The sequence below is a fragment of the Budorcas taxicolor genome, chromosome 13, assembly GCF_023091745.1.
Source record: "Budorcas taxicolor isolate Tak-1 chromosome 13, Takin1.1, whole genome shotgun sequence".
Lineage (NCBI taxonomy): Eukaryota > Metazoa > Chordata > Mammalia > Artiodactyla > Bovidae > Budorcas > Budorcas taxicolor.
In genome coordinates, this window is record NC_068922.1 from 30,830,640 (window position 1) to 30,843,212 (window position 12,573).

The window sequence follows — 12,573 nt, forward strand, 5'->3', positions numbered from 1 at the left end:
ATCTAAGCTGGGCTCTCTCTGAAGTGCCAAACCCTGCCATCCCTGGAACATGGCATGTCAAGTTGACGGTGCTTTCCCTCCATTACTGATTGCAGTGTTTTAACTAGTGGCGAGAGGTTGGCAGTAGAGGAGAAGCCAGGCTTTTGTGGCAAAGAAACAAAACAAATTACATGTTCAGTTCAGTCGCTCAGTCATGTCCGACTCTTTGCGACCCCATGAATCGCAGCACGCCAGGCCTCCCTGTCCATCACCAACTCCCGGAGTTCGCTCAAATTCACGTCCATCGAGTCAGTGATGCCATCCAGCCATCTCATCCTCTGTTGTCCCCTTCTCCTCCTGCCCCCAATCCCTCCCAGAATCAGGGTCTTTTCCAATGAGTCAACTCTTTGTGTGAGGTGGTCAAAGTATTGGAGTTTCAGCTTCAGCATCAGTCCTTCCAATGAACACCCAGGACTGATATCCTTTAGGATGGACTGGTTGGATCTCCTTGCAGTCCAAGGGACTCTCAAGAGTCTTCTCCAACACCACAGTTCAAAAGCATCAATTCTGTATTCACGCATATATGTGGAATCTAGAAAAATGGTACAGGTGATCTTATTTGCAAAGCAGAAGTAGAGACAGATGTAGAGAACAAACCTACGGATACCAAGGGGAAATGGTGGGTAGGATAAACTGGTAGACTGGAATTGATATATATATATACACTATGATATACTATGTATAAAATAGATAACTAGTGAGAACCTATTGTATACCACAGGGAAGGCTACTCAATTCTCTGTGGGGATCTAAATGGGAAGGAAATCCAAAAAAGAGGGGATATATGTAAACATACAGCTGATTCACTTTGCTATACAGTAGAAACTACCACAACATTATAAAGCAACCATACTCCAATGAAAACAAATCAAAAACTAGAGTGGATATATGAATAACTGATTCATTTTGCTGTACACCTGAAACTAATACATCACTATAAATCAACTACATTCCAATAAAAATTTTTTTAAGATACAGAAAATCAACAAAAACCCCAAAATGGTGCTCGGGAATTAGCCCAACAACTGGGGAAGAGAATAATGGAGAAAAACATCTATGAGAACTCAAGAATAGAAGAGCTTTTAGATCTCCATCTTCCTTGAGCTTTAAGCTCTACAGCAAAAACATACTTCAAAAAGGAATGGAGGATTAAAAAAAGGAATTGTAGCTTTGATATACTCAGCAGATTTAATACATGTCATCCAGTTCCTCCTAGTTTTTTTTTAATCAGATTTTTAAGAGTTTCAGAGAAATTTATGGTTATCAAGTGCAAAAAGGTTAAATATTAAGATGTCTGTGGCTTCTGCTGGATGTTAAAAATGGTCTACTGGAGAATTCCGTGCATCAGCCATGAGCCTGGGTGGGGGTCCTGGGAATTTGGGGGGAGGCGAGGACTCTCTCCTGGGGCTCCAGCTTTAGTTGCCTGATGGCCCCGTTGGGCCCTGAAGTCTCGGAGCAAAACTGTGGCTGTGGGTGGAGAGAGAAGAGCCTGTCACAACAGACCTTTTCATCCAAGAATCTCAAGTGTTTCATCTAGGAATCGCACCCACCAAACACTCCTGGAAGGTGTTAGTGCTAAGCACAGACGGAGGAAGTGAGGCGGAAGTAGAAGCATGAGGTGGAGGTGCCAGAGGCCCGGGGTTTCTGCAAAATCTGGCCTGGTGCTGCTCTTTGTCACAGTTTCCGGTACAGGCAGACCCTGCTGTACTGGGCTTCAGAGAAATTGCGTTTTTTATAAATTGAAGATTTGCAGCAACCCCATGTAGAGCAAGTCTATTAGTGCCATTTTCCTAATAGCGGTATTTACTTTTTAATTTTTAGTTTTTTTGGCCATGCTGTGTGTCATGTGAGATCTTAGTTCCCCAACCAGGTATTGAACCTGCGCCCCCCACATTGGAAGTGCAGAGACCTAACCATTGGACTGCCTGGAAAAAGTGAAAGTATTAGTTATGGACTGTAGACCCACCAGGCTCCTCTGTCCAAGGGATTCTCCAGGCAAGAATACTGGAGTGGGTTGCCATTCCCTTATCCAGGGGATCTTCCTGACTCAGGGATCGAACCCAGGTCTCCTGCATTACAGGTGGGTTCTTTACTGTCTGAGCCACAAGGGAAGCCTGGACTGCCAGGGAAGTTCCCCCAGATTTAAATAAAGGGGTGTGTGTGTGTATACATTTTTTTTTAAAACCATAATGCTATCACACACTTTATGATGTCAACATGACTTTTATATGCACTGGGAAACCAAACATCATGGGACTCACTTTATTTAGGTATTTGCTTTATTGTGGGGTGCAGTGTGGTCATGATGTGGCCACGTGATGACACTTGGGATCACAAAGGGAACACGTACTCAACAGTTATTTCAAATATTAGAAAACATCATTCTGTTACAAATGACTCAAACTGACCTATCTTTGCATGGAAAAATACTCCCCCCTGAATAGCTGTTAATCAAGAAGATTTCTGCCCGACATATATTGCCTGGAATGGTAAAAACAAGCCCCTCTTAGTCAGCCTACTGAATACCTACAGTGAGTTCATTTTTCCTCTCATAAATATTTCAGAAAGCTATTTTTAAAGTCTTATTTTTAAACACATATTAGTCCTTCCAATTTGTGGAGACATATTCTCTACTTTCACGTATGTAGAGCATAGCTCAGTCCAAAACAGGAGATTCACAAAGGTTAACTTTAAATTTTCTAGGAGCCATGTTAAAAAAGGAAAAAGAAATAGATGAAATCAAGTTTAGGAATATATTTAATTTAACCCAATAGATCCCAAACATGATCATTTTAATGGGTAATCTGTATCAACATGGTAAATGATCTATTTTATTCCTAATCTAAGGATAAATGATTTAGTAAGTATATCATATAAATTTAATGATGTCTTTTTTGGTTCTAAGTGTCTTTGAAATCCGGTGAGTATCTGAAAACCCTGATAGCATATCCCAACCAGAGAAGCTGTAGTTCAAGGGCTCAAGAGTCACATGTTATTAGCAGCTATCATGCTGCAGAACACATATAGAGACCATTTGAAAATGGTGCAATCAAGCCACCTTTGTCCTTAGATGAAAGACATTGTGAAAGCTGATGGACCCTTTCTCGACACATGGTTACTTTTAATGTTTTAAGAAAAGTAAGGATGGAAATATGTACATATGTTTTATAAATATACATAAAAGAGTATATATACATATTTTTAAGAGTTATTCCATTCACCTAGGGGTGTTCCAATATGTTTGTTTGTAGTAGTTATGAGTATGAGCCTGGAAAGGTCATCAGGCCGACAAACAGAACTCCTAAAGCCCGTGAACTTGGTGAGAGAAAAGTATAGTCAGTCCCCTTCTTCTCCAATGGAATAAAACATAAAAACAACTGTAAGGGCCAAAGAAACTCAGCACCAAGTAGATCTTCACTAAAAGGGGCTCAAGCAGCAGCAACAGCTCCAGACCACGTGCGTGCAAGAGTTTTGCTGCATCCCAGGCAAGCTGACTTCCTCACTGAGCTGCGTTCCATTCACTCATTTATTTGCCATGCCACACGGCATGCATGCAGGATCCTAATTCCCCAATCAGGCATCAAACCTGTTCCCTTGTAGTGGAAGCACACAGTCCTAACCACTGGTCTACCAGGGAAATTCAGCCGTGCTCTTTTAACTTTTTTTTTTTGTATTAGGGTATAGCCAATTAACAATGTTGTGACAGGTTCAGGTGAACAGTGAAGGGACTTAGCCATACACATACAAGTATCCATCCTTCCCCAAACTCCTCTCCCATTCAGGCTGCCACTGACTTTGAGCGGAATTCCCTATGTTACACAGTAGGTCCCTTAACCAATTTAAAATTGGTTATTCACTTTAAATATAGCTGTGTGTACATGTCTATCCCTTCACTCCTCAGCCTCGCTGCTTCCCCCTCATGAGCCCCTGTGGCGAGCTTCTATAAACCGAGCCCACAGGTCGGGGTGGGGCTCAGGGGACAGAGCAGGGTGAAGGGCCAGAGTCTGAATTTAGTATTTGCCACTGAAAAAGAAGCGTACTGAGTGGAGTAAGTCAGAGAACGAGAAATATCGTTTGACATCCCTTATATGTGGAATCTAGAAAGAACTGATACACACGAACTTACTTACAAAACAGAAAGAGACTCACAGACTTAGAGAAAGAACTTATGGTTGCTGGGGGGAAGGGACAGGGAGTTTGGGATGGACATGTACATGCTGCTATATTTAAAATGGATAACCAACAGGTCCTACTGTATATAGCATATGGAACTCTGATCAATGTTATCTGGCAGCATGGATGGGAGGGGAGTTTGGGGGAGAATGGATATATATATATGGATGGCTGAGTCCCACAGCTGTTCACCTGAAACTATTAGAACATTGTTAATCAGCTATATCCCAACACAAATTAAAAAATTTAAAACAGTAAAAAAAAAAAGGTTAAAAAAATAACCGGCAGCGGGGTAACCTTGGAGAACTTAACTTCTCTGAGTATGCTTTCTTATCTAGAAAATGGGATGGATGATAACAAGAGTACATAGCGCATAGGGTTGTTAGGAGGATGAAATAACCCAAAGTACTTAGCAGGTATCCAACAGGTACTTAATCAATAAGACTTTTACATACAATGTGCTCTGAACTGGGCTTGTCCATTCTAAACTCAGCTGGAGCCACAAAGTTAGAAAGTGCCTCATGGCTGCATGCCCAAGTTTTACACAAGATGCAATCTCTTTCCAAAGAGATATTTTCTTAAATGCTACAATTTGTATGCTTGAGAAAAAAAAAAACCACACACACACACACACACAAATGGCGGAGAACATAAGCTAGGGGCCTTGGATAGAAACCTATCAAAAAAGTTAGTCACTTTCTGAGCCTGGTCCTCATCGAACATTAACACATAACCATGTTATTCAATGACAAAGATGATCATGGAGGCTCTTCCTGGAGAAAGATGCAATCTCTTTTGCTCTGCCAGGGTTCTGAATGGGTGGATCCCCAGCACCAATGGGAAAAATAAATAGGGGTACTGAATACATTTTCAGTCCTCCTCTTGCATCAGCCCTCCCATTCACAGGCTAAGCTGTTCTGGAATCTATTCAGAGGGGAACCACGTTACATAAGACTCAATAATCTTAATGGTAACTCTGCAGTGAAAGTGTCATTTGTTGTAATGAACACTGATCATAAGTTAAGCCCTGAGCTACTCTCTCTGTTATTTTTCATTATACTGTTCCTTGCTCTGTTATATTTCAGGAGCACTGAGGGAATTCACTCAACTGTGTTTGCCAGTCAGCATTTCATTCCTCAGATTAGATTCTGCTAAGAGGCAATGGACCAATGTGCAAACTGATTCTTAAGGAAACACATCAGACGCTGGTTATAGGTTCTCTGCTGGTGCCCACAGGCACCTCCCCTTCCTCTTGGTTATATATCTCTTCAATTTACCATTTTTTCTATCTTCCACTCAATCCACAGCATCATTCTCCAGGCCCCAGTCTGATAGAGGATTAAAAATGTGTCTCTGGATACTTGTCCTTCAAGAATGACTGTTCAATTCAACCACCAGAATACTGTTTCCAAAATCATCATCATCTGTCATTGAGCTCTCACTTGCAAACACCACTCTGCTTACATGACAATCACTGCCCTACCACCCTCCCCACCCCTCGTTGCTTTAAAGGACACTAACTCCAAAAGGCACACCAGTGAGGGGAAGCTGGGATTTGTCCAAGTTTTAAAAACCCATTGTGAAAAATTCATCTTGTGTGTTGTATATGAAGCTAGGGTGTATGTGCTTCCATGGGCATCTGTGCTCTTGTAATTGCTTATAAGTAGGTTGTGAGTCCTTGGAGAGACCACATCACCACCATACCTCAAAGGTCAACAGCACAAACACTTGGAGACTGCGTGGGTTGGCCCTTGGTCAAGAACACTCACAGGAGTTACCACTCTTACTGAGTGCATCTTCATCTGACACTGGGCACTATTACTATTCCTTAGACCACAGGTCTCTAACCTCTGGCATCCAATGCCTGATGACCTGAGGGGAGCTGATCAATAATAATAGAAAGAAAGTGAACATTATATGTAATGCACCTGAATGTGCTTGAAAACAGAGGAAGCAGCCCCACTGCCTGCTTTAGCACCCATTATTTTGGCTGGGTGCCCAAGGAAGTAGCCTGTGTATTTACTTCCTCTAACATGAGGTGCTTTATTGACTATGCCAAAACCTTTGACTGTGTGGACCACAATAAACTGTGGAAAATTCTGAGAGAGATGGGAATACCAGACCACCTGACCTGCCTCTTGAGAAATCTGTATGCAGGGCAGGAAGCAACAGTTAGAACTGGACATGGAACAACAGACTGGTTCCAAATAGGAAAAGGAGTGCGTCAGGGCTGTATATTGTCACCCTGCTTATTTAACTTATATGCAGAATACATCATGAGAAACGCTGGACTGGAAGAAACACAAACTGGAATCAAGATTGCCAGGAGAAATATCAATAACCTCAGATATGCAGATGACACCACCCTTATGGCAGAAAGTGAAGAGGAACTAAAAAGCCTCTTGATGAAAGTGAAAGTGGAGAGTGAAAAAGTTGGCTTAAAGCTCAACATTCAGAAAACGAAGATCATGGTATCTGGTCCCATCACTTCATGGGAAATAGATGGGGAAACAGTGGAAACAGTGTCAGACTTTATTTTTGGGGGCTCCAATATCACTGCAGATGGTCATTGCAGCCATGAAATTAAAAGACGCTTACTCCTTGAAAGAAAAGTTATGACCAACCTAGATAGCATATTGAAAAGCAGAGACATTACTTTGCCGACTAAGGTCTGTCTAGTCAAGGCTATGGTTTTTCCAGTGGTCATGTATGGATGTTGGACTGTGAAGAAGGCTGAGTGCCAAAGAATTGATGCTTTTGAACTGTGGTGTTGGAGAAGACTCTTGAGAGTCCCTTGGACTGCAAGGAGATCCAACCTGTCCATTCTGAAGGAGATCAGCCCTGGGATTTCTTTGGAAGGACTGATGCTAAAGCTGAAACTCCAGTACTTTGGCCACCTCATTCGAAGAGTTGACTCATTGGAAAAGACTCTGATGCTGGGAGGGATTGGGGGCAGGAGGAGAAGGGGACGACCGAGGATGAGATGGCTGGCTGGCATCACTGACTCGATGGACGTGAGTCTGAGTGAACTCCGGGAGTTGGTGATGGACAGGGAGGCCTGGCGTGCTGCGATTCATGGGGTTGCAAAGAGTCAGACACGACTGAGTGACTGAACTGAACTGAACACGAGGTGCCAGGCCGGCCTTCTGCCCAGTGAAAGCTGCTCAGTCGTGTCCAACTGTTTGCAACCCCATGGACCATACAGTTCATGGAATTCTCCAGACCAGAATACTGGAGTGGGTAGCCTTTCCCTTCTCCAGGGGATTGTCCCAACCCAGGGATCAAACCCAGGTCTCCTGCATTGCAGGTGGATTCTTTACCAGCTAAGCCATAAGGGAAGCCCAAGAAAACTGGAGTGGGTAGTCTATCCCTTCTCCAGGGGATCTTCCTGACCCAGGAATCGAACCAGGGTCTCCTGCATTGCAGGCAGATTCTTTACCAACTGAGTTATCAGGGAAGCCCTGGCCTTCTGCCCAAAGACACAGCAAATCAACTCTGGAAGACTGCTGTTCCCAGACATATGGACACTTACTTACATTTGGACATGTGCAGAATATGAACTGTCAACTACAAATTGACATTTGCCATCTACCTTTACAAGATTAAATCATGTGCTGCTGCAGCTGCTGATTTTCAATACCCCCGAAGGAGTTCAGGGTGGAGAGCAAAAATGACCCACTCGGTGCTCAGGGAAAAACTGTCAGAACAGATCTTCAGAGAGTTATTAATAAATATGTTCAGGAGCTGATTTTATGAGCCCAATTCTGTATCTTCTTATATCTAGAAAAGCACTAAAATCCTTCATAGTGATGATTGCTCCCCAGGACTAACAGAAACCTTCTGTAAAAAAAAAAAAGTATGTACTTGATTGCACGTACTCCCCCTCCACCAAAATCACGTATATACCGACCTTCTCCTTTGTCTTTTTGCAGCAATTTCTCAGAGTTATCTGAAATGCTGTCTCCCGGGCTATAGTCCTCATTTGCCTCATATAAAACTTAACTCACAGCTCTCACATTGTACTTTTTTAAAGTCGATTGACAATTTCTTACAATTGTAGAGAAAAAGGAGAAACTCTGGCAGAAATCCAACCTATGTCTTCCTTCATTTTTAGACTTCTACATTTCACTTTTTTAAGAAACAGAAATATTTTACAACCCATTGAGAAATTCAAAAGAGAGGTGAAAAGAAAACTGCCAAGAGTCTCCTACTTAAACATAATTTCTACTAGTATTTTGGTGAATTTCTCTCAAGTTTTCATCTGAAGTATTTTTAATAAGTATATCAATAATCATATTGATATGTATCAATATGATATGTGTATATCATATTGAAGTATACCAATAATCATAGTTTATAATTTTATAATTAGGTTTAGAATTTTATTTAAAAATTAAGGCATCAGTATTTGCAACATAATTGCCATATATTAACAGGTTATCTTTGAATCCATATAACTGCCATACACTGACATGTCATCTATGAATCCACATAACTGCCACATATCGACAGGCTATCTATGAATCGCAATTAATGTGAACATTTGTTTGTTTGAAGACAGCAGTGTGGCTTTGGGGAAGTCACTTAACCTCTCTAATCTTCAGTTTTTCTCATTGGAAAAAAAACACACAAAAAAGCAGTAAGTGATATTAAGCAGCATCATTAGACCTTCATGAAAGTTAAGAGAGTGTACACTGAATGGAAGTAGAATTTACAAAAATGAAAGCCTCCACTGATGTGAACAATGGATAACACAGAAAATCATTTCCCATTGGATTTTCTTAAAACAAAGCATATCTGCATATAAGCTGGAAACCCACAAGGAGGGTAGGGAAGATCCAGTCTTCATTTATCAAGGAGAGTCCTTTGAGAACTGCTCAACAAGTCTCAGAGATGGGACTCAGTGTACCCTAAGCAGGGATCAGGAATGGCCACAGCCACTTCCGTTTTGGAAGTAGAGGCGTTTCAGGCATAGGCACAAAAACGCTAAAACAAGATCTCAAAACCTGCAGCAGTAGGACTTCCCTGGCGGTTCAGCGGTTAGCAGTCTGCCTTCCAGCGCAGGGGACACAGATTTGATCCCTGGCCAGGGAACTAAGACTCCACATGCCACGGGGCAACTAAGCCTATGCATCGCAACTACTGAGCTTATGTTCCAGAGGCTGTGCTCCACAGCTACAGAAGCTCTCAAACACCAGAATGGAGACTCGGCACAGTCAAAAAAAAAAAGAAAGAAACACTAAAACAAAATGGACAAACTCCCCCTCAAGATAAAAAAAACAAAAACTGTAGCATATTTGAAATACACACAGTTACTAAACTAACCATTTAAGACAGGGACAACAATGACAGTGAAAGCAAAACCGTGACCTACATATAACACAGTGGCCCCTGACCAGGCACCACCCTGCCCTCCCCATGGGGCCCTTGGCAATATCTAGACACGAAGTCTTGTCACACCTGGGGTGTGCTACTGGCCTCTAGTGGTTAGAGACCAGGATGCTGCTAAACATGCTATAGAGGATGGATTCCAACCACAGTGTCATCTGGACCCAAACAAAGGTATCAATCGTATTGAAGTTGAAAAATCATAGTGCAAACAACTCGCAAGTAAAATTAAACCTTACTGAATGTTAAAGCCAGGGAGATACGGGTCTGTTTCCCTCATTCCACCTCAGTATCCCCTGCCCCCACACCCTCCTCAACCAATATCACATCTCCCCCACGTGACATCTTCCAAAGCTGTGAAATGACTACAGGTGCAGACTTTAAATTTTAATTATTATGCATTTTCTTTCATTGGTTATGATGCCAATCTATTGTTTAGAATATGCTAGGCAGATCTTTAAAAAGAAATGTAAGAATGTGAATTGATTTAAAGAAAAATATTAAACCTTATAATAACTCCTATCTGGATATGGCAAAATCACTCTTCCAGAAGAGCTCTGTGTTTATTTTGATTTTTGTAGAGATACCACTCATATGAAGCCACTGAACAGATTCAATTTGAGGCTAAGGATGACATGAAGTTAGTAAAATTCTCCAGGTTAACAAAATGTAAAGAAAAAACCCAGACCCACCCATTCCAAGGCTTCTTTTTCTCAGAATGAAGTCTGCTTGTAGTAATACTCAGGGATTTCAGAACCACAGCATTCCAAAGATGGAAACTGATCAGGACTTTATCAGTAATAGGCAGGGCTCTCTAAAATAGCGAAAAAGTTTCTTAGTTGTCTAGGTTTACTAAAAAAGGCTTTTTATTAACTAAGGCTAGAGAGAGTTTACGCATATACACACAGGTGCAACATGAAGAAAAATTAGCATTCCATTGGAACAGATGTGTAAAGACAGAGTTCAGTGGCTGAGTTTGAGCAAGAAAAGCACATCAAATAGCTCCCTAGGGTGAGTTTATATCTAAGAGAATAAGCTCTTATGAATGACCTTGACTCCACTCAAACATAAGTATTCTTGATCCAGAGCTCTGCTGGGATCATTTGAAGGAAAAACTAACTATTTGAGAAACTCTGACAGTCAAAGCAGGGAAGCAATCTAAATGTCCATCGACAGATGAATAGAAAAAGGAGATATGCTACATATATACAATGGAATACTACTCAGTAATAAAAATAAGGAAATAATGTAACTCGCAGCATCACAGATGGACCTAGAAGTTATAACACTGAGTGAGGTAAGTCAGACAAGACAAATGTCATATGATACAGCTTGTATATGGCATCTAAAAAAAATGGTACAAATGAACTTCTTTATAAAGCAGAAACAGATCCACAACACAGAAAACAAATTTATGGCTACCAAAGGGGAAAGGAGGAGAAGGATACATAAGGAGTCTGGGATTAACTTATACACAGTACCTAATACAAAATAGATACCAACACAGGCCTACTGTATAGTACAGGGAACTCTACTCAGTATTTCTGTAATAACCTATACAGGAAAAGAATCTGAAATACATATATATATATAACTGAATCACTTTGCTGTACACTTGAAATGAACACACTGTAAATCAACTATGTTTCAACTATTAACAATAAAAAAATACAGTCCATGAAGAAGCACAGTAGGCTTCAGACGTCTGGACTCCAGGCTCCTGCATGAAAAGAGGCACAGCCCTCTTTTAGGTGGTTTAACACAACCGTTCACCTGCAGATACAACTCGGCAATCTGAGTTTCTGAGTGTGAAATTAAGAGAAGATTGCAAATTGGACTACAATTCGAGCTTGGGTTAAAAAAAACAAACTGGAAAAATTAACAGATGAATCAAGCAAAGTCAAAAGCACATTACAACTTTATCTTCATTTAATCCATCTGTAACTGCAAGTGATTCAAGGAACTAGGATTCAATGGTTAGTAACACCTCAATGGTGAGACTTAAGAGTGTGAAGACCTGGGCGCAGGTTTTGAGGTGCTTCATACTAAGCCCCTTGTTCTAAGCCTAACTTTTGCTGGGAACATGCAGCATGTTCAGCTCCTCCAAGCAGCACCCCCACCTCCAGCTCAGGGAACCAGGTCCCTAAAGGAAGCCACCTTTGTGTGTTGGAGGAGATGTCAGCAGCGCCAACAGAGGGACACTATGGACGCTGGATCACTGTGCAGCTGGAACCTTTCTGACGGTCCAGGGATTAGGACTCAGTGCTTTCACTGCTGGGGCCCAGGTTCGATCCCTGGTTGGGGAGCTAAGATCCCACATACCACACAGCTCACATAATAAAAGAATAAATATATAACTGTGCAGCAGTTGGCGGGAGACAGAGTGCTAGAGAGCAGAAGCGTCATGCCAGCAAGATGCCCGTTACTTCCTCTTCCTCTGTCTCCATGGGCTGCCCACTGCCCACCTCCCATTGGAAAGCTGGTCCCTTCTCTTCAGAGCCTAGCTGTAGTCATCCTAACTCTTTCTGCCCATGATGGGCGTTTCTTCCTCTGAACTCCCAAACTTCCCAGTCTGTGGAGTGGTCCTCGATCTCCTGTCCACCCCACCGTAGCTGGGTATACAATATTCCCCCATCATTCACCCTGGCTGGCTCACAAGACCTGGCAGACGGGGCGCACCTGGATACAGTAAGTCCCCTACATATGAATTTTCAACTTGCAAACTTTCAAAGATGCGGACATGCATTCCATCAACCTCAGGTGTGAGTCAAAGTGCAGCTTGCCCTCCGTCTCACGTTGCTGCCGACCCTTCAGCCCTACGATCTCCCACCTCGTCTCTCTCCTCCAGTCAGCACCTCTTCTTGCCTGTTCACTTGCCGTCAGCCCCTGTGTGCCAGCTGTTGTGCTGTTCAAGGTACTATACTGTAAGATTAAAATTGTGTTATTTTCTGTGTTTTTTTTTTTAATATATCC

The 12,573-nt window shown here is 42.0% G+C and overlaps 1 protein-coding gene across 2 annotated transcripts in view; it reads right to left on the reverse strand.

Moving 5' to 3' along the window:
• Positions 1-12,573, reverse strand: part of RSU1 (Ras suppressor protein 1) — a 198,838-nt gene that overhangs the window by 15,523 nt on the left and 170,742 nt on the right. Inside the window, exon 9 of one of the 2 annotated variants that reach the window (XM_052650976.1) lies at positions 1,402-1,506. The exons of the other annotated variant lie outside the window; for it this stretch is intronic. Within the exon in view, the coding sequence (XP_052506936.1) occupies positions 1,455-1,506 (52 nt within the window). The 3' untranslated portion in view covers positions 1,402-1,454. Of the gene's footprint in view, positions 1-1,401; positions 1,507-12,573 lie in introns of those variants that run through there. 2 annotated transcript variants of the gene reach the window in all.